At 43.1% G+C, this 22,304-nt stretch overlaps 1 protein-coding gene across 1 annotated transcript; it reads right to left on the bottom strand.

The window, feature by feature from the left end:
- Positions 1 to 4,882: 4,882 nt before the first annotated feature.
- On the bottom strand, positions 4,883 to 21,943 carry LOC115477597 (reticulocyte-binding protein 2 homolog a-like). The gene is made up of 2 exons (XM_030214586.1): positions 21,925 to 21,943; positions 4,883 to 7,853 (listed from the first exon to the last, which is right to left on the bottom strand). Exon 2 carries the CDS (start codon positions 7,522 to 7,524, stop codon positions 6,613 to 6,615), a length of 912 nt encoding a protein of 303 aa, XP_030070446.1. The 5' UTR covers positions 7,525 to 7,853; positions 21,925 to 21,943; the 3' UTR covers positions 4,883 to 6,612.
- Positions 21,944 to 22,304: the final 361 nt, after the last annotated feature.

The following is a 22,304-nucleotide window of genomic DNA, read 5'->3' as shown; positions in this document are numbered from 1 at the left end:
AACCAAGTGCTGTCATTATGGTGTCCTGGACCTTTGCAGGCTGTTTAATGCATGATCTGTGATCATATCTAAGGTCATGGAAGCATGGTCTGTTGCTGGCTGTTTAATACATAATCTGCTGTCTCTTGAATTATGACCTTGCTGATTTTTGGTCTTCATCCAATGCTGATCTTAAAAAAAGATACATTGGGGTCAATATTCGGACTGTGGGAGGTAGCCAGGCTGCGTCCCACGATCAGTGCTGAGCTCAGATATTCAATGCTGGGCCATTTTCAGTGACTAGCCTTGAATATCTGGCTTATTTTTGGCTGGTTCAAACTTAAACAGCCAAGTCAATATTCAATGCTAGCCAGTTAAGTTTCAACCGGCCAGAGATTAGGCCGCCAAACTTAGCTGATGATGTGCTAAGTTTTCTCTCTCCTGCTCCTCTCAGGACGCGATAACCTGGGTCCCGTCAGGAGCAGGATAGAGAGAGACCCCTGCGCTGGCCCCCCCTGGAGGCCTGGGCCTAAGGAATTTTGCTCCCCCTTTCGGGGGTTATGCCCTCCCCCCGGCGCAAGTTGATGGGACAGAGCCACCAGGCCATGCTGGAGATGAGCCTGATAGTCCTTTGATACCGGAGACCAGCAACTCAACAGAGCCTGTTGCAACGGATGCATGTGGGCCTTTGCCCAGGGAGCTACATCCATTGTTGCCACCATGGACCCCAGAACCTGGACATAATCCCAGGCCCATGGACTCGACACACTCAGTTGTCAAACCTGCCCCTGCAGCTTAGCCACCTGGTGGTCCAACAAGAATGCCTTCCCACGAGCTGTGTCGAAACGGACCCCCAGATACTCCAAGGTCTGACACAGATTCAGACCACCCCAAAACCTGATGTCTGGCTACACCCCTGATATTCTCTACCATGCACGCATATAGATATACATACTCAGAGATATATAAACATTTTTTAGCCACCTTGTTTTTCAAAATTTGTTTGCATTTACTTAAACATTGGATGCAGCAGGAGCCTCCCTCCTTTTGTTATTGGAGAAACAGATTACATTGTTTCATGTTATGGGAGGCTCGGGCTGCCCAAGCTACCCAAAGATGGAAAAAGGCCTTTTGGTCTGTTTGGAATAGTTATTTACAAATATCTCACATAAGGCCAGAAGCGCAGTACTGAATAGGTTCCAGAGCATATCATGATTTGGTTGCTATCTTACAGGGGGCTGCTTTGGAGTCCTCTGCCTGGGTTGGGAAATATTGGACATACTCTTTTCAATAGATGGCCTGGAGTAATAAGAGTCCAGACAACGGGCCATCTTAGTTGAGGTTTCAAGGATAGGGGTCAAGGGGTAAGGTGGTAACGGGTTCCCCATAAAATTGGGATCATACCAGTGGCGTAGCTACATGGGGCCATGGGGGGCCTGGACCCCCTCAAATTTCCTCTGGGTCCCTGGTTTTGCTGGCGGGGGAGCACCGGTCTCCTGCGCCGCCTCGTTGCCTGATGTGCTCTTTTTCCCCCCTCACGTCCTGCATGCTCCTTTTAGTGAAATTGAGTTTCACTAAAAGGAGCATACATGGCATGAGGGGGAAGAGAGAAAAGGGCAGGCATTATGGCAGCGCCGGAGACCGGCGCTGGAGAAAGCTTCAGCTGGCAGGGGTTGGGGACCCCCGCCAGCAAAGGTATTTGCAGCAGCAGTGGGTGGGGAGGGAGCAGCGGCAGGGCGGGTGGTGAGGCGGCGGGGCGGCAGACCAAAATTGCCCCCCACCTCGGGCTCTGGCCCCCTCCCACCGCGAGATCTGGCTACGCCCCTGGATCATACGTTTCTTCAGATCTATACTGTAAGGTGTTTTGCTCATAGTTCTCTTATTGTTTCTTCCTTATCATATAATAGACTGATGACTTCGGCTACAATTGTTGTTCAGCTGTTTGCTGTAAGGTTATTTTGATCCTGAATAAAAACTGTTGAACATTAATGCATACATATTACATATATTTACAATTTTTTATATATGTTCCAATTATATTTAAATTCTTTTTATCATTACATATGGTTCTTCATTTTTTAACTTTCATATTAATTCATGTTTTTATTATTATATACTTTAATTTATTTTTGACTTGGTATATTTATTTTCTGTTTATAGACCCCTGAGGCAGGTTTTCTTAAGCTGAAACACGATCCCGTGTTGGGTCCTTCTACTCTTCAATAAACTACATCCTTCAGAACTCACTAATTGTACGTGTGATTGAGTGTTGGAAGACTCATCCGTTTGCCTTACTGTTCGACTGTTGGTACGGGCTCTGTGAGGCTTCCTCTATTCTTCTACTTCAGTGGTTTTTCCCTTTGCTTTTTGATTCTCCACCACTAGGCATCAACACTTATACCAGCTTTATGGCTAAATTCTAGGCACATACTTCATGGTTAGGCTAGTATTCTATAAAGGAAAGTTAGATGCCCATGCTCCTTTACAGAATAGGCCCCTCCCATGCACTCTGTTAGAGAATTGCCTATAACTTCCATATCAGCAACTAACGTGGGAGAACAAACTCCATAGCAAACTCAACACAGCATTTAGTGTGCATTAACAGTTAACACACTGTGTTGTCAGTGTAGTATCAATATGTGCATATTAAAGTGTGTTAAACATCTAATACTTAGTACAGGGATGCTGGAGTTCACGCCTCGAGTGTCACAAACAGGACAGGTTTTCAGGATATCTCTGATGCATATGCATGAGCTAGATTTGCATACAATGGAAGCAGTATCCATGTAGATCTATCTCATGGTTATTCATTGATTTCTTATAATGTTTGTTGATTTTAATCATAATCATATACTTGAAATTCTAACATTATTCATAAAATTAAAAAAAATTATTTTAACCATCATATAGGATAAGAGTGCTCAGTACATCCCCATAATTACTCTCAGGGATATTACGATGAAAATCATTGCACCCTCATGGGGAAATTCTGTATATGACACCTGGAAAATCTGCGTAGAAATAATTTTTGCCTAAGTGTATTCTATAACATTTATGCGCAGTATATTGAATACGCTTAGTTGATATCCCAGCGCCTACAACTATACGCATCAATTTACACCAACGAAAATGAGTAAGTCCCTGCGTATAGATTTACACAGACTGGGCCATATTCTATAACAATGAACCTAAATTTGGAAATGCCCAAGAAATGCCCATTTCCCCACCCATAGCCAATGCCCATTTTGAACTGCACACTTTTGATTTTAAGAGCAGTTCATTACAGCATACGCTTAGTGAGTTATGCGTGTAAATTCTAATTATTGCCAATTAGTGCTCATTATTGCTTGTTAAATGCTGTTAACAATGCTGATTAGCTTGTTAAGCCAATTAAGTTATGCGCATTTTTATGGAATATGCTTAGATTTAGGTGCGGAACGTTAGGCGAGATATATAGAATCTAGCAGTTAGCGTTAAAATCAAGCTTACTTTTTATATTGAGAACAAGGTAAATTTATACTTATCTTCCCAGTGCACTTCAGGGTTCTTCTCTTCTTAAATTAATATCCCAGATTTGAAAATTCCTTTTTCACTTAGGACTTGAGTTATTTATTGCCAAAGGGTATTTCAGAGAATTGTTGATTACAGAAATGCTGCTGTTTTACTGCACTTTTGCACTTTGAGTTGCTATACAAAAATTCAATTGCCTTTTGAATTGACATATAGAAATAAATTAAGAAAAACGGGAGGGGACTAATGATTTAAGCAAAACTGGCAAAAGAAAGTTGCTTCTATACTGGTTCATTTGTAAGTTTTTGTTTATTTTATTTATTTATTTGTTACATTTGTATCCCACCTTTTCCCACTTATTAGTAGGCTCAAAGTGGCTTACATAGTTCCGGAGAGGTGGTTACAGACTCCGGTGTGAACAAATACAGTATAGGGGTACTATTACAGTGACAAGTAAAGTAAAGAAGTATCGGTAAATAGGTTGGGGTGATTCAGACAAAATGTTAGGGTGTGATCATGCGTCAGGGTTGAAAACTGTCCGTTTCCTGATTAAAATGCCATATCTCATTATTCGGTGTTCATGTCAGATACTTTGGGGTATGCCTTCTTGAACAGGTGAGTTTGTAGGTTTTTTCGGAATTCTAGATGATTATTCGTAGATTTCAGGTGCTGTGGTAGAGAATTCCAAGCTGTATGCATATGTAAGAGAAACTTGACGCGTATATTGGTAAGTCGATTAGTTCAGACATATAGCTCAGGGCTAGACCATGTATTATTCTGTGAACAAAGGTACAAATCTCGAAAGCAATACGTTCCTTGATTGGTAGCCAGTGTAGTTTTTCCCGGATGGGTTTTACGCTTTCAAATTTAGATTTTCCATAGATAAGCCTGGCTGCCGTATTCTGAGCAGTCTGTAGTTTCCTTAGGATTTGTTCCCTGCAACCTGCATATATTCCATTGCAGTAATCGACGTGTTAATACCATTGATTGAATCATGATGCGAAAAGTTTCCCTCGGGAAGAATTGTTTTACCCGTTTGAGTTTCCACATTGTGTGGAACATTTTCTTTGTAATGGCGGTGGCTTGGTTCATTAACATTAGGTTGCTGTCAATAATAATGCTGAGGATTTTCAGCTTATCTGAGACTGGAAGAGAGTGTTCCGGGGTATGCATGGCTGTGGGGTAGTTTGTAAAATGTTGAGATGAAAGAATAAGGCAGTGTGTTTTTTCTTTATTGAGTTTTAGTTTGAATGTCATAGCCCAGGTATCCATTAGGCTTAGGATGTTTTTTATTATATTGGTGATTTCTGAAAGGTTCGATTTGAAAGGTATGTATATTGTGACATCATCCGCATACAGAAAAGGGTTAAGGCCTTTATTGAAAAGAGACTTGGCTAAGGGGGTCATCATTAGGTTGAAAAGGATGGGTGAGAGAGGTGATCGGTTTCTCAGGGTGGAGAGATGTTGGAGTTTGACTTTACTTGATATGATCTTGTGGTTAGGAACCCCTTGATCCATTTGAGTATATTCCCTCCGATTCCTATCATCTCGAGTATACTTAGTAGTATATTGTGGTCTACCATATCAAATGCGCTAGACATGTCGAATTGAAGTAGGAGAATGTTTTTACCTAGTGCAATTTCTTGCTTGAATTTGGCAAGAAGAGATACCAGTACAGTTTCTGTACTATGGAGGGGTCTGAAACCCTTATGAATTATTGGGTCAATATTTAAAATTTATGGTCAGCATTATTTTTAAATGCCAGCTGCGGCTTTTACATATTTCATATATATTCAGTGCTACTATCAGCAGAATTGGTGGCACTGAATATACATATACAGTGGGGACCTCTGCCACTATATAGATAGCTAATGATATTTAGTCACTGTCTGTATAGCAAGTGGTTTAATTTAGGGCAGGATTAACCCTTTTATAAGTCCTAGACAAACTAGCATATTGGGCCCCGTCAAAATATAAATATATTTTATAACTCTCAAAAACTAGGCCCTGCATGATCCTGACTGAAAAGTAAAAATGGCAGAGGAGGAAATAGCAAATAAACAGCACTCTTTGCCAACTCCTCCTATAGACTGGAGGAAATAAACAAGGGGTGAGGAGAATAGACAAAATCAGTGATTGGTGGTGGCTCTAGCTCCCTTTCTCCACCACTCTCTTTTTTGCCAGCAGCTGATTTAACAGGGCAAAAATCTGCCTTAGGAGCCATTGAATTAACAAATCTATGAGAACCCTTCCTAAACATTTGGAACCTAGGCATGTGCCTAGTTTAGAACCCGAACAAAACCAGGATTTTCATTTTTGGCAGAAACTGAATCTGTGGCCAAAATTGGTTAATCGGTTGTCAAAACCAAATCCAAAAATTAAACTAACCCTGCTCCAACCCATGAATAGTACCTACTCCCTCTCTCCTGAGCAGAAAGAGCCCCTCTCCTGGACTCACCTGTAGGTGGTAGCACCCCTCCTAGACTCACCCATCTTTGTAGCCTCCCTCCCGGACCTACCATGTCATGTGTGGCTAGTAGGGATAGGAGAAGCAATCCTCACTCACTCCTACCCACGCCGTCTCCAATCTCAAAATGACTGCTGTGACCTCCAGTGGGTCCAGAAAGGGGGATCTTTCTAGTCAGGGGGAGGGCGAGAGTAGGTGCTGTGCAGCACAGTTTTGGTTTCAGCTGAAAATACATTGGCATTTTTGGCTGAAACAGAAACAAGGCTGAATATAAATTTCAGGCCGGTTTTGGTGCTGAAACCAAAACCAAAATTTGGTCAGCCTCTAGCCTAGTTTTGCTATACCTCAATCCTGCCTTAAATTTAGGACAGCCTTTTTGCTGTCCTAGATTAAGCTACTTACCTATATAAATAGCAGCTGAGTATTGCTGGTTATCCATATAGTTAGACAGAATACTGACACGGTCTGTGAAATGTTTCAGTGGCACTATCTGGATAGGACCGCTGAAAATTCACAGACACAGCACTTTTAGTTTGGTGATCTCCACTAAACATATAAGTGCTTATGAATATCCAGCCCTATAAATGCAAGGATCTTTTGGGAATTCAATTCTTCTGTTTTCGCCAATTGTACTTCAGGGTAAACTCTTCTTAGACTTATGCACCACAGAGGTCACTGTTTTCTCCTGGAGCTGGTCCTGGCAGAGCAAACCAAGTTTTTGTGGGTTTCATGGTGGTTTCACAAATTCCCTCTGCCCCTTGAGCTATGTCAGACTCTAGCTTTTGGAGCTCTGTGTTCTCTGCAGGGTCTGATATCCTTCTTCCTGGGACAGACTTGTTCACATCTGCTCTGTCAGTTTCACTAACAACTAGTTCTAGGCTCATTCTGGTGGCCATCACCCTGCCAGTTGGTGGAACACGTTGTCTTGCTGGCTTATTAGGGCTGATGGCGCTTGACTGCATCCTGTTCATTTTCTGCTCTTGTCGTTTCCTCTCCATCCACTGTCTCACCATTCTTTCTGATTCTGCATTTCTTAGTTGCTTCTCTCTTTCCATTTCTTTCTCTTTTCTTTGTTCCAGCTTTTTCTGTTCCTTCTGGATTGTTCTCTCTCTCCGCAAAAGAGCTGTCTTGTTCCTCAGCCATTCCTTCAGAGCTTCATTGTTGGAACTTTCTAGCCAGCTGTCTGTTGGCTTCTTTATTCTCACCCATGGGGTTCTTTCATGTGTTTTTTCTTTTTTATGTCTCTTTTTGATAGCAATGTTTCTCAGGTGCTGAACGGACACATTAACTGTTGGCACTGGGCTATATCTTAAAATCCTTAGACCAAATGGTCTCAGAACAACCATCACTAACTTTGGTTCTGCCGGAGCTGGACCCTCCCTGCTTCCATCTTCAGATTTGCTTTTAATTGGAGGTTCTTTCATTTTCCTTGGCTTGGTCTTAAGGGCTCTGTGTTCTGACTTCTGAACCTCTGGAGGTTCTTCCTGAAGGATTTGTCCTAAATCCTCTGGTTTTGTAGATGAGGCTATGGTAGAGGAAATGCCGATTCTGTTTTTTCTGCTTGGCATGTCAGTGTTTAACTTGGACCAACTTGTTTGTCTTGTGTTAGACTTTCTCTGTTATATGCCCTCTCATCTTTTTTCCTTGTGGTTCTTCTGTTCCCCTACATTCCTGACAACTGAAACACTCTGCAGGCTCTTATGAAGTTTTCATTGTCTGTAATGCTTTTTCTTCTGACAGTATAAATTGTCGGATCCTGAATTTCTCTTCTCTGTTTGAAGTCATTTCACTGGCAATATTATGAAACAAGTCTCCATTTCTTTCATCTAAATTAGTCTCCTATGTTGCTTGTATTCACTTTTCACTGCATAGCCACAACAGTCCAGAGCAATTTATCCTAAAACAACATAATGAAAGAAAATGTTACAAAGTCCACAACAGAACTAAAAGTGCCTTCACTGCAGAAACTCTCTCCTATTTACACCCCATCTAATTGATCTATAGACCACTCTAAGAGGCTCTTTTACTAAACAACACTAAAAAGTGTAACCATGCTCTGAATCCACAAAAGTCTAACCTCCCCCCAACAAGTGAAGATCATAACTAGGCTATTTCTGCATGGAAGTCATAATACAATTATTCGGATTCCCATGTCATTGGAGCAATGGCAGCATAAATCTCTGTATCAGGCACACTGTGCAATACATAACCTAAAGAAAATCCTCTCACCTAAAATATATCCACTCAACATACATTTAGCAAACATGTTATACAACTGTAGCACTAATGCTATGATTCAAACATCAAGTACCCTATTAATCCTGGGGAAATTTGGCACAAAATGAAAAAGTTTGCACAAAAATGTTGGAAATTCTGTGCAAAGTATTTTAAAATTCTGCATCTTTATTTGTAATTTTTTTTACACAGAATTTCCCCAGTCATAAGGCCTAACCACTCCCCAGCTTCTTCCTTCACCAGTAATATCGCTCTCCAGGTTCCACCTTCACCACCCTGATTTAGCCTGAACCCCTTCTCTTCCCACAACTTTCTCTGCCCCCTAGTTCTTTCTCTCCCCTTAGTCCCCAACCCCTACCTCTCTGTATTCTCTCTCTTCTTGCCTCCACATTACCGTGTTTTCCTCCTGGATAACATGTTATAAGGAACTTAGCTTCAAGTTCCACCCTCCCCACCCTGATTTATTTTGTTAAACATTTTAAATATTTATTAAGTTGTATAACTATACATCAAAAAGAAAAATGTATATTTAAGATTGTCCAGTAGTATAAGAAAAATTTTTAAAAAGGAAAAATAAGAATTATGGCAAGCAAAACAGCGCCCTATATGGAAATTACAGACCACATTAAGAAAGATCCAAAGAATGGAAACTAACAAAGAATATTCAACTAAATAAATAATCATTCAGCTGTAATAAACACTGACCCCAACCAGAAAAAGAGAAATAGCTTCTCCATGTGCTCACACGTTAATAGTGATTGCTCCTACACCAGATTTCTTACTCTGAATGAAGTTTTGTAATTGAGAAGGATCATAAAAAAACATAAGAGGCTGATTCTTGGAATTACAGGGGAACCTAAGAAAAGATTTTGTTCCCAGAGCAAGTGTCCCCTGCTTCAGAGCAAGAAACTGCTTCCTATGGTCCTGGGTTTTCTTACACACATCAGGAAAGATTCTAATCTTATAAAGAAGAAAATCCACATTTTGAAAATGAAAATGCAAGAGTGGGACTGAGTCCTTGTTTTGTGCAAAAACAAATGATACCAACAAAGTTGCAGTCCCAGTCACAAAATCTCCAGAAGTTTCCAATAGGTCTGAAACATCAAGTGTGGAAACCTCAGTTTGCTTAGGCATTACTTGATCTTTCCCTACTACTACTATTTAGCATTTCTATAGCGCTACAAGGTGTACGCAGCGCTGCACAAACATAGAAGAAAGACAGTCCCTGCTCAAAATATAATATATATTGTTCAACGGGGGCATAGTATTTTCCGGAAAGCCATTGAAAAAGCGCAAGGAAAATTCAATATTCACATGTTTAATGCTTTGTTTTTCATAAGTTCTAATCTCCGATGTATAGCCATTTTGTCCACCACCTGAAAAGATTTTTTTTTAATTTATAGAAGTAGTTTATTGACAACCCAGACACAATACACAATACAAACTTCCCTAATGTGGCTGTGCCACATGAACTTGATCTTACCACAACATCACCCTGTATTTGCTCACACCGGAGCCTGCAAAGGCTTCTCCAGTACTATGTAAGCCACATTGAGCCTACAAACAGGTGGGAAAATGTGGGATACAAATAAATAAATAAAATTAATGAACAATAAAATACAAGGAACCAGGCAACAGTATCCAGAGACTCCAACAGCAAGAAATAGAATGGCAAAACTTCCATCACTTTTAGACATAAATAGAACAATAGAAACAACAGCTGTGAAACATACCAGAACCCCCACCCCACCCCCCTCCTGCCACAGCCCCGTTGATGAGGACAGAGAGCTGGAGCTACCCAACAAAACAAGTATCCCAACTGGTGCTATTTTCTCCCCCCACCCACCTAAACAGCACAAGCTCACACAAACGATGCCCAAATGTCTTCCCACTTCGATGGAATCTTCCACTTGACTGCAGTCAAGCACTCCATATCACAAATATACCACAGTTTGGTAATCTACTGCACCCATGGAGGGACCACGCTACATCTCCAGTGATTTGCCAGGTTTAGGCATGCAACATGACAAGTATGACACCACAGCAAAAACTGGCATTGAGAAAGGCTCTGTGTTTTTTTTTACCAAAAAGAAACACCGCAGGGTACCATTGCACAGGGCAGCCAAGTCACCCCTGCAAATGAGCACAAACTGCTCTCCAATAAGCCTGTGCTTTAGGACATAGCCACCAAATGTGGCCCATAGTGCCATGTTCAAGGCAAACCGGCCAACATTAGGGAGATGTGGCTGGAAACATATGGTGCAATCTAGCTGGGGTAAGGCACCAGTTGTAAAAAACCTTAATGGTACTTTCCTTAATGTACACCGCAGTGGACGACTTCAGAAGGGCTTTCTCCATAACAAGCAAATCATCATCAGATATGACAATACCCATCTCCCGTTCTCAATTAAACCTGTGGAGAACATATGGGCGAATTTGCTTACACAAATAAGAACACAAACAGGTAATAAGGCCTTTAGTACCCCTAGAGTCTTCACCCAACTCCTCCAGGTAAGAGTTCTCTCGCACAATACATTTTTTAACAGAGAAGAGTTTCAGCTGCAGACAGGCGAAGGGTGAGAGCTGATAGGTTGCAGAAAGAGTTCCAAAGGGAATTTGATCATCATCATCAAAGAGCTGGTCCCAGGTATCCAGACCCAATTAAGCCCACCGAGAACAAATTCCCCACCCCCCACACAGAGGATTTCCCTTGATAGGTGTGTGATGAGACAGCAGAGCACAAGGGTGGCAAAAAGTGAATCCCAATAGTAAAAAGTAGCAATAATAATAGGACACAGGTCCACCGGCTAATGGTGGTACTTACGAGGTGGCCAAATAAGGTGTTTCAGTAATTGAGACCCCACCATTTGCTGTTCAAGGTGGACGCAAAGTTTAGAAGGGGAAGGGGAAACCATTCAATCACCACATGACCCTGAGCTGCCGATCCAAAGAAAAGCCCGGGGAAGCCAAGGGCACTAATTATGCCACACAAAACAAATCAAGCAATCCTTCAATTCAAACAAAAAAAAGCTCTCAGCAGATGCAACAGCAACACCTGAAAGACGTGGAAGAATATCCATCTTAATGGTCACAATCCTACCAAACCAAGAGAGATCCCTGCGTGACCAGTGCTCCAAATCTCAAATCTTGTCCCGAAGAACAGTGGGGTGGTTCGCTCAAAAAAGCCTCCCCCCCCACTTCCCAAGGGAGCTGAACTCCCAGGTATCTTGCTTCCCTAGGTGCCCATTTAAAGAAAAAGGAAGCCTGCAAGGTCACCAAAGTACTCGAGGGGAGGCCAATAGCCAGTCCCACTGATTTGGTCGCATTTACCTTATAGCCAGAAACCGCTGAATATGCCACAATCTCTTGAAGCAGGTTAGAAAAAGATGAAAGGACAATGGAGGGACAGTACAACGCCATCTGCAAAAAGCGCAATTTTAAATTTCCGGTCCACCCAGCACCACACCAACTGTATCAGGATTCACCCAAATAGCTGCTGCAAGCAGCTCCATAACCAAGACAAACAAAAGCAGGGAGAGTAGGCACCCCTAAGGAGTACCATGGATAAGAGGAAACAAAGTAGATACCCCCATTAATATGAACACAAGCTTTCAGTGATGCATAAAAAACTTGTATCCAGAGACGATACAATGGACTGACCACAAACTGTCACAGTTGTCCCCGCGTTCCTTTACCTTTATATCAGGGCCCCGTGTGACACACTCAGTGGTGTGCTGGAGCAGGCTCTCACGGGCTCGCGAGAGCCGTTTGTTAAGTTTTTAAGAATTTTGGGAGCCGGTTGTTAAAGTAGGCCTCCCCATGGCTACTTTAACAACTGACTCCCAAAATGTGGGCTTGGGCCCCCTCCTGAATTCATTTTTACTTTGCTGGCAGTAATGCTGGCCCCACCAGCCAAGTAAATAGACTGCTGCTGCTGCTCTCTACTCCTTGTTTCTGGCTCTGAGCATCAGGCTGAGACTTTTCATGCAAGCGCAAGAAGGTTCCATCATGCTGCTCAGAGCCAGAAACAAGCAGCAGAGAATGGTGGCAGTCCATTTATTGGCTGGTGAGGCTCGACAAAGGTATGCCTAGCGTGCCCACACAAGGGAGGGGAGAGAGAGGCATGTATTCCCCCCCCCCCCCAAAAAGAATTTCAGGGCCGGCTATGCCCGGAGAGAGAGCCCGTTGTTAAAAATTTACCAGCACACCCCTGGACACATTCCACTGCCCTCCGCGCTGTTCTCTCCTCTGGCCTGCTGACAGCTGTATGTGCTCATTTGGGGGGTGGGGGGAGAGGTTGGATTCAGGTTGATGCTGCTCGGGCCCGCCCCTCGCTGATATCTTCACCCTGGGCCTTCTTCTGCAGTCGCTGCTCTCTGCCTCTTTGTCTTGCAACAGGTCGCCCTGGTTCTAGCTTCCAGCTCAGCTTCAGTTTCCAGCCCTGGTTCCAGCTTCCAGCACAGCTCCTGCTTCCAGTCCTGGCTCCAACTCTGCCACAGCTCCTGCTTCCAGTCCTGGTTCCAGTTCCAGTACAGCTTCTGCTTCCAGTCCTGATTACAGTTCCAGCAGAGCTTCTGCTTCTAGCACAACCTCAGCTTCCAACACAGCTCCTGCTTCTAATCCTGGTTCCAGCTCTGGCACAGCTCCTGCTTTCAGTCATGGTTCCAGTTCCAGCACAGCTCCTGCTTCTAGTCCTGGTTCCAGTTCCAGTACAGCTTCTGCTTCCAGTCCTGATTACAGTTCCAGCAGAGCTTCTGCTTCCAGCACAACCTCAGCTTCCAACACAGCTCCTGCTTCTAATCCTGGTTCCAGCTCTGGCACAGCTCCTGCTTTCAGTCATGGTTCCAGCTCTGGCACAGCTCCTGCTTCAAGTCCTGGTTCCAGCTCCAGCATAGCTTCTGCTTCCAGAACAACCAGCACAGCTCCTGCTTCCAGTCCTGGTTCCAGCTCCAGCACAGCTTCTGCTTCCAGTTCTGTGTACAGCATCCTGCTTCCTTTGACGCCTCTAGTGGAGCAATCCGCTTGCTACAGCCTCTCTGTCCCCAGAGCAAGCAGACAGTACTGTTTCACCGCAGTCCAAGGGATCACTCATCCTGAAACATGACACAAACAATCAAGACTCAGTTGAGAAAAACCCAATGTACCCTATTAAAGGACTTCTTGGCATCCAAATCAAGGCACAAGGGTATACCCTTCCACTGAGAGACATACAGCAGATCCACCGTACGCTGCACATTGTCTATAGCCTGATACTTAGCCACAAACTCAACCTGGTCCGGGTGAACCAGGTCAGGAAGGACCATGGCTAACCAATTGGTCAAAATCTTAGCCAAAATCTTTACATCAGAGTTTAAAATGGAAATGAGGTGGTAAGAAGCACAATCTGTCCTATCCTTCTCAGGCTTCATGATAACCTCCACCCAGGCCTCCATCATAGAGGAAGGCAAAGAAGCCTCCTCCAAACTAAGTTCAAAATCAGTGCCAAGAGTGGAGTAAGCTTGTTAGTGAAACCATCAAGTGCAGGAGCCTTGCCAGTTGGTAGATTCTTAATCGCCTGTAAAACCTCATGGACTGTGATGAGAGCTTCCAAAGCCACAACCTGTTCTGGGGACAAAAAAGGGAGTTGCCTTGTTTGCAAGTAGGTGTCTATAGAAGCGGGACTAACATTAGGATTGCAGTATATAAGGTTTCATAAAATTGCTGAAAACGCTCTTCAATCTGGGAAGACTTAGTCAAAAGAGTCCCAGTGGAGGAGTAGCCTAGTGGTTAGTGCAATGGACTTTGATCCTGGGGAACTGAGTTTGATTCCCACTGTAGTTCCTTGTATCTCTGGGCAAGTCACTTCACCCTCCATTGCCCCTGGTACAAAGTAAGTACCTGAATATATGTAAACCACTTTGAATGTAGTTGCAAAAACCTCAGAAAGGCGGTATATCAAGTCCCATTTCCCTTTCCCTTAACCACAATATATGCCTTTCAGCTCTCACCTGCCTCAGCTTCATAGCTAAAAGTCATCCAGGTTTACTACTATATTCATAATAAGTGTGCTTCAAATGGGCAGTAAGAAGTTGCAATTGTTCATCATAAATAGCAGTCAATTCTAGCTTAATTGATTGGAGCTCTTGAAGGTCGGACACAGCCCCAGATGACTTATGCCAAGCATCCAGAAGCCCCAGCCATGACAGACATTGAACCAAGCGAGGCCTCTTTAGTGTGAATACTAGCTGTTTGAAGGAAAAAGCCCCGAGCCACAGCCTTAAAGATATCTCATATCGTACCTAAAGAGGGCCCCGAGTCCAGGATAATCTATATATATAAAAGGCAACCCCAACGTTCTGAAGCCTCCATGGAAGTTGAGGCGCCCGAGATATCCGGTGTGCCCTGGAGTGTCTGCACCGCCCTCGCGTCAAAACGTCATGACGCGTCAAAACGTCATGACGTCGAGGGCGGAGCTATTGACACTCGAGGGCCGAAACGGCCCACAAGCGAACAAGGCAAGTAGCTTCGACGGAAGGAGGGAGGGGGCCCCTTGCTAGCGCCCGTTTCATTTCCGCTCACAAACGGGCATTTTTTCCTAGTTTCAAAATATTCAAGGAGAACCTTACAAAAGGCCTCACAAGAGTCCCTATCCCACAACAACAAATTATTAAATGTCCAGCGTCTCTCCCGTATCTCTTCAGACAAACAGAGTATAGTCACCCAGACTAGGGCATGATCCGAAATGACAATATGCCCTATAGCTGAACAGCAGCCCGAGTATGGCAGTGTCTTATCTACAAAAATGTATTCTAGGTGTGAGTAAGTGGCATGTGGATGGTCTTGGGTGGCAGGATGAGCCAAACGCTATACATCTTATAACCCAATAGACTCCACCAAATGTACCAACACTCTAGACGTCTTCACATCACCTGCTGAGGAAGGAGCTGTACAGTCCAGTGCAGGTTGCATGGTAGCATTAAAGTCACTTGTTAAAATAAGCCCCAAAGGGCAGAAAAAAGCTGGACAAAAAAAAGAGATCCTGGTGCTGGTTTGGAGTATAAATAGAAGCAACAGTAACCTCCTCTTGGTCAAGCAACACATGCAAAAAAAGAAAATGACCACCAGGATCCCTCGACATGAAGGAGCTGGACTAGGAGGATGCATGGAATAATATTGCAACACCCTTTATCTTAGCCCCTTGAGAATCTGAAGTACAGTATATGGTAGGATAATGAGGGTGAGACAACCATCCCTCATGTTGCTTAAGGAAATGTGTCTCCTGTAAACATACCACGTGGGGTTTGACTTGCAACAGCTCTCTAAAAAGAGAATGATGCTTGTAGGGTGAATTCAAGCCTTTAATATTATTTAAGTGCTATCATTTAAAACAATTGGAGCTAAAGAATACCAAACAAAGGAAAAAAAAACAACAAACAGACAAGTACCTATCCCCATCCATGGAGCCCCTTACCTGACCCCACCTCCAACCACCCACCACTCTGACCTCCCCGCAAACACAAATAACCACCACCATTCTGGAGACTTCCAAAAATCAAAAGAACCCCGGGGTGGGAAACTGAGGGAATAAGACCCCCGACCAGACACAACATTCATCCCCCCTCCGGTCCCCATGCAGTCCAAGCATGAACAGGCATACTGACAACCATCCAGCCAAAATGAACAAGTCAGGCAAAAAAAAAAAAAGGATAAAATCATACAGTCTCAACCTGATCAAACAAATGGCCATCTCAAGACCTGGAGCAGCACATTATAAAGCATAAAAGTAAATAAAATCATGCGGGAGATACAGAGGTAAGGGTCTTCTGTGACTTCTTCCTTCCCCCTTCCACTCACTGCCAAGCGCTGCAACTTCTCCCTTGTCGCAGGAGCCACCACTGTTGGGGGAAGTGCAGTTGGAGTCAATCCCACCTCATGTAAAGTTTTCCAGGCCTCTCCCAATTTGTGCACACGATGTAATTTTCCTGTTATTAAAAAGAATGGCCACCCCACCTCGCTTCTCCCCTGAAGAGGAGTAACAGAACTCCCTCACCTATTGCTGTTTTAACTTTTCATGCTCCAAATCTGAGAGCTTTGTCTTCTGGAGGTAAGCTATTGTAGCTTTATGATGTCTAAGCAAGGACAATATTTAAGAGTGCTTAATGGGAGATGTAATCCCCAACACATTCCAAGAGACTATGCAAGGCAGAGAAGGATTAGCCAGAGCACAGTGGCATGGGTTGGATGTCAAAAGGAGAAAGCCTGAAAAACAAGAATCCAGGGATTCCCAGCCTTACCCTGAGGTAGAGGATTAGAGAGCCACAGGGAAAAAAAGAGTAATTAGTGAGGCCTAAGAAACAAGGCCACATAGAACCCAGTAAGAAAGGTGACCACAAGCAACCAAACCCTGAAGCACATTGTCTACACATCCCACCCCTCCCTCTTCTCTCCCTACATCCCCAACACACAAAGCAAACATGTTCATCCCCCCACTACAAGGAAAGTACTAGAGGACCACTTAGACATTAATGGAAACCCTTTCCCCCCATAACCCAGATAGCAAATAGCAAACAGCACCTCTGACATAAACAAATCAATAGACTGGAGTAACAGAATGCTTCAGAAGAACATTTTAAGTATTCAAGTAGCCTGGTGGTTAGTGCAGCAGACTTTGATCCTGGGGAACTGGGTTCGATTCCCACTGCAGCTCCTTGTGACTCTGGGCAAGTCACTTAACCCTCCATCACCCCAGGTACAAATAAGTACCTGTGTATACTATGTAAACTGCTTTGAATGTAGTTGCAAAAACCACAGAAAGGCAGTATATCAAGTCCCATTTCCCTTCCCTTCACCAAGGTGTTCAGCCAGTCCTATGCCGCAATTGGTGTGGAATAAGATGACCAAGTGCCTTCATAGCAGATTCACAAAGTGGCTGGGTACTGAAGCTGGAAACGCAGTTTGCACTCTACCAGTTTGAAATAAGCAGATAAGAAAGCCCAGCGCCTGGCTGAGAGCACCACCCAATAGTCCTAAAAGATCTTGACAGGCGATCCATCAAAACGGACCTCATCAGGGCTAGATCTGAAGAGCCAGATCACAGCTGCTTTTTGCAGGAAACGGTAAAACTCTGCTAGGACCATGCGGGGTCATTTATCTCTCGTGTGCAGTTGTCCCATACAATGAGCCCGCTCCAGCCTGATGGGATCCCCGCCTCCTGCCTGTGGGAATGTAGCAAGGAGCCAAGTCTTCAAAGTAGAGCTCAGGGAGGACTCTGGAACGGACTGTGGGAAGCCAGTGAATCGCAGGTTGCCCCTGCGAACCGTGTTCTCGATGTCATCAATTTTAGATTGCTGTGCATGTGTCAGCTCTTCCAAATATGCCAGATTGGTAGTATGGGCCTGCGTCAGGTTCTCAATATTTGACATATGGCACTCACTGGATCTGCTCAGCAAACTGGGAGAAGCAGGGGTCCTGCACCTCCACCACCGCTGTGGTAATCTCCGGTACTAGGGCAGTAGTTCCTAGTATTTGCAGAGAAGGAGGTGAGGCCGCCATGTTGGTGTCCGTTACACAACCTCATTGTGTCTCTCAGCACGGGGGCTTAGCAGCCATTGAGTAGGAAGAGCGGGTAATATATAGCTGCCTGTTGCAAAATCAGCCCAGAAAAACATTCTCGAGGTACCGATTGTGGGGTATAGGGAGAAGGCCCCCGAGATGCTCAACAGAAGCACGTCTGGGGCCACTCACAGCATCACATGACCTCTCAATGTCTGTTATTTTATTTTATTTTAAAAATTTATTACCTGCCAAGCCAAGTAATCTTTTCCTCAGCAGGGTACATAATACATATATAATAATATTAAAACAGTTAAAACAAGGCAAACAACCAACTTCCCAATGACCTGCAAAAACAAATCACATTACATAATATTAAGCATACAATCAATTCTCATCCCTGCTCAGTTCTAACCCCTTACTCCATAAGCTTCCAGAAATAATAAGGCCCATAACCTTCTTCTGAATACCAACGGGACTGCTTCCAAATGCAATGCCAATGGTAAATGGTTCCAAAGAACTGGACCTGGACTGGAGAAAGAACGTGCCCTAGTAGAAACCAATTTCACAGCTCTATGAAAAGGAATCAGCACCAGATTCTTATTCTCTGATCGCAAAGGTTGACCTGGAACCACAGGGATTGATTAACCTTTGGGGCTAACCCATGCGGAACCCAAAACATCAAAAGAAGAATTTTAAATTGTATTCATCCAGCAATAGGTAACCAATGAAGATCACACAAACATGGAGTGATAATAACAACCACAAACCGTTCGTGCTGCCACATTCTGAACTAACTGTAACACTCTGTTAGAATTTATCAGCAAACCTAAATAAACTGAATTACAGTATTCCAGACTCAATAAAACCAGGGAGTGCACTACTGTATGAAAATCAGATTCTTCAGTAACGCAGTTCCTTCATACCATGTGCAATTTAAAAAATGCAGCCTCTGATGCTAAACAAATTTGAGCATGCATCAACAAAGTTCTGCTAATAGCAGTCTCAGGCTTTTCATATCCTTGACAACCCTTAAGCCCTGTGCTAGAAGCTTACTTAATCTTAATCTATCACCTGTCTCTACCTACCTACCCATCCATCCTTCTATTATGTTATACTTAATTTCCTACTTTACATAACAAAATTCTGTGTTACCTATTACTATGTAAGCCGCATTGAGCCTGCTTTTAGTGGGAAAGTGTGGGATACAAATATAATAAATAAATAAATAAGATCCAAAACCTCTGTCTTGGACACATTTAAAACCAAATTTGACTACTGCCCATACTGGGAGCCAATGAAGTTCTCAGTAAAGGGGAAGCACTCTCTCTATAGGACTTTCAGTAGCAGCCTATCCTCTGCATTTTGTGCCACTTAACCAAACCATTAGGCAGTCCTAATAATAAGACATTGCCGTAATCCAAAGTCAAAAGAATTAAAAAGACTTCTACTATTTGCAAAGATGAAACATCAAGAATGATCTAAATCCGTTAGCCCAGCGCAACTTGCCGTGTGTATACTATTGATTGTACTTGTGATTCAAACTGAAAATCACAAGATATCCTCACCCCCCCCCCCCAAAGTTTTTCGCTTCCCCTGGAAACTTTTCTTATAACCCATCTGAAGGAAATACTCAATTAGTAGAGAAATCCTTATTTATACTGACTGTCAACACTTCAGAATCTTTAATGTTCATCACCAATCCATTTCTCCAAAACCATCCTAACACCACATTCATACAATCTTGAGCTTGTTTTTCTGCAATCCTCAAATCCTGAAGGGACTACCAATGGAACATCACCCATGTATATACAGTCATCCAGCTTGAAACTCCTAATTAAAGACTAACGAGGAGAGGGCAGAATCCTGAGGCACACCCACTTTCAAAAATCATTTGGATGGAAACTCTTCCTGAATTTCAACCACATAACTTTGCCCTTTCAAGAAAGAAGAAATCTAAGTCAAAACTCTACTACCTAATCTGAGTTCAGCACATCTCAGTACCAAAAGATCATGACTAATGATGTCAAAAGCTGAAGACAAATCAAATTAACAGTGTCCTCACCTCTATCCAAATATCTAAGGATGGAATCTGATACTGGTACCAGTACCGTTTCTATTCCATGTCTCCTGATTATCATTTTATAGTCCTCCAAAAATTTTGAAATTTATGAAAAGGCCACCTTATCCAACAATTTAGCCATGGTGAGTTGGTTGGCCACCAGTGCATAGCAACCACAATCTGTATCCTGCAGAGGCCTTCAATATTAGTTTTACCTAGGGATGTACCAAATATTCGTATTCGATTTGGCCCTGAATAGTGCCCCCAATACTTTATTTATTTATTTCTGACTTGCTATACTACCTTTAACTGACAAAGCAGCGCAAAGCGATTTACAATCTAAAAAGCTACACAGAGAAATGAAATAGAAAAGAACTGCAGTTCTTGAAAGGCCAGAAGTCATTCATACAAAGTCAGCCAATAGTTTACAAAGGCAATACATATTCGCATTTGGCAGAATTGTGATTTAAATTTGAACATGAATAATCTTCGGTTCTACTGAGCTAAGTTCTATTAAAATAAACACTTGACCTCAAATTTCACATTGTTTTTTTGATTATTTATTATGTTAAAGCTCAATGCCCATTATTCATATTCAGCCGAATAATAGTTTTCATTGTTCGTGTTCGGCTGAATAGTAAAATATGCTATTCAGTACAGCTCTAGTTTTACCACTGCCCTGCATCCACCATCTAGGAACCTCCCCTTTGAAATGACAAATCTAACAATAATTTTAAGTAATCAAGACGTTTTCCATCTTAGCTTTTGAAGAACCAAAAGAGGGCCATCTTCTAAACTATGAAGTCTTGACTTAATAGAGGAGCAGAGGAGTAGCCTAATGGTCAGTGCAGCAGCCTAAGAACCTGGGGAGCTGGGTTCAGTTCCCAACTGCAGCTCCTTGTGACTCTGGGCAGGTAACTTAATCCTCCATTGCCACAAGTACAAAATAAGTACCTGTATATAATATGTAAACCACTTTGATTGTAACCACAGAAAGGCAGTATATCAAGTCCCATTCCCTTAACTTTCCTCTTAGTACTTCATCTCTATTAAGGAAACTGGGGTAAATTCCTTCATCACAACGCAATTCTCATCAATCTCCTCCTACCACTAAAATTGTACAGCTTTGGCAATGTGTGCACTCAAAGAATGCCAGATCCTGCTCTCTCTGATGCATACTTCCTGTTGGAGACCTCTCTTCCACACCCTTGCTCCTAACACCCCCATTCCACTCCTTATACTATCAACTTCCCAACCAACCTCCACATTCTACTTTGCCCACCCCATGCAGCAACTATAAGACATGCATACTCAGTACGTTTTTACTAGCAAATGCTAAGCCACCCTTCAGGAGTGAGGTGATCACTGAGGGATCCACCCTACAGTAGCCAGGCCCCCTGCAACCAGTCACAGAATCTATGACAAGGCAGAATTGGTGTGTAGAACCTGAGCTCTTTCATTAAAACTTGGGGATCATAGGTCAATTTTAGCAGACAATGGAAAAGGTGCCGGTACTCAGTACCCCCTCAAAAAAAGCCCTGTGCATACTCATAAAGAGCTTCTGTAAGAAAAGCAGACTAACATCCACACCCCCCAAAGTAACTGCTCTTTTAAATTGCCATGCATTTCTATATTTGCTTTAGTAGATGATGTTTAATCGAGGCTACCAAAATTGCAACAGTCACCAGCCTTTGTCAGGCTCTGTTGGAGAGATTTTTAGGGGATCATCAAGCCCCCTTGTTTTAGCTGCCTTTCCTCCTAGCTACAGAAAGGCTATCCTAATGCTGCTAGTAGTTCGAATCCCTCATTCCCTCATCCATCATTTTTCTTCCCTGCCCATGACAGGGCCTCAACACCATCAGTGACTGCGTTCCTTCCTCATCAATAGCCTACTCCCCACCCCCACCCCTTCCATGAGAAACCCTGTCACTTAGTTAGCCCCATTCATAACAGAGCCTGCCCACACTCAAAATCCTTCAAATATACATAGTATGGAGAGTATGCAGCTGGCTTTAATGCCAGTAGAACAGCATTTTTCTCTGAAAAACACAAGCAGAAATTAGGAAACTAGATTAATTCTTATCCCCCCCCCCCCCCCCCCCCCCCCCCGAAGCATCGTTCAGTGCCTCTCTATACTCACAAACATACCAGTCTCTAAATCAGAAAGAAGAAACAGGAAAAAAAAAAAAACCTTGCTGCTACTGTGTCACTTCATGTTTGTGTCTGTCTCTTCTCCAAGCAACCAGAAAAAGATTGAGCAGCCTTTTAAAGAGACAAGCACACTTAATTTGCACCTCACCTGGAGTGCTGTGGGGGAACATGACAGCACCTACTGACAGACAGGAGGATGAGCCAAGAATTCAGTCAGATATGGACGAAGTTTAGGACTCAAAGACACAGAAAAACAGATCAAAGGGATGCAAGAAAACAGAAATTCTAATGATATAAAAATGGAGAAATATCTGAACACAAAATGCAATGTATCATCTCACTAGACTTGGATGTAGAACATATTAAAGT

This window comes from Microcaecilia unicolor, chromosome 9 (assembly GCF_901765095.1).
Source record: "Microcaecilia unicolor chromosome 9, aMicUni1.1, whole genome shotgun sequence".
Lineage (NCBI taxonomy): Eukaryota > Metazoa > Chordata > Amphibia > Gymnophiona > Siphonopidae > Microcaecilia > Microcaecilia unicolor.
The sequence above is the reverse complement of the archived record's forward strand: the minus strand, read 5'-3'. Positions and strand labels throughout refer to the sequence as shown.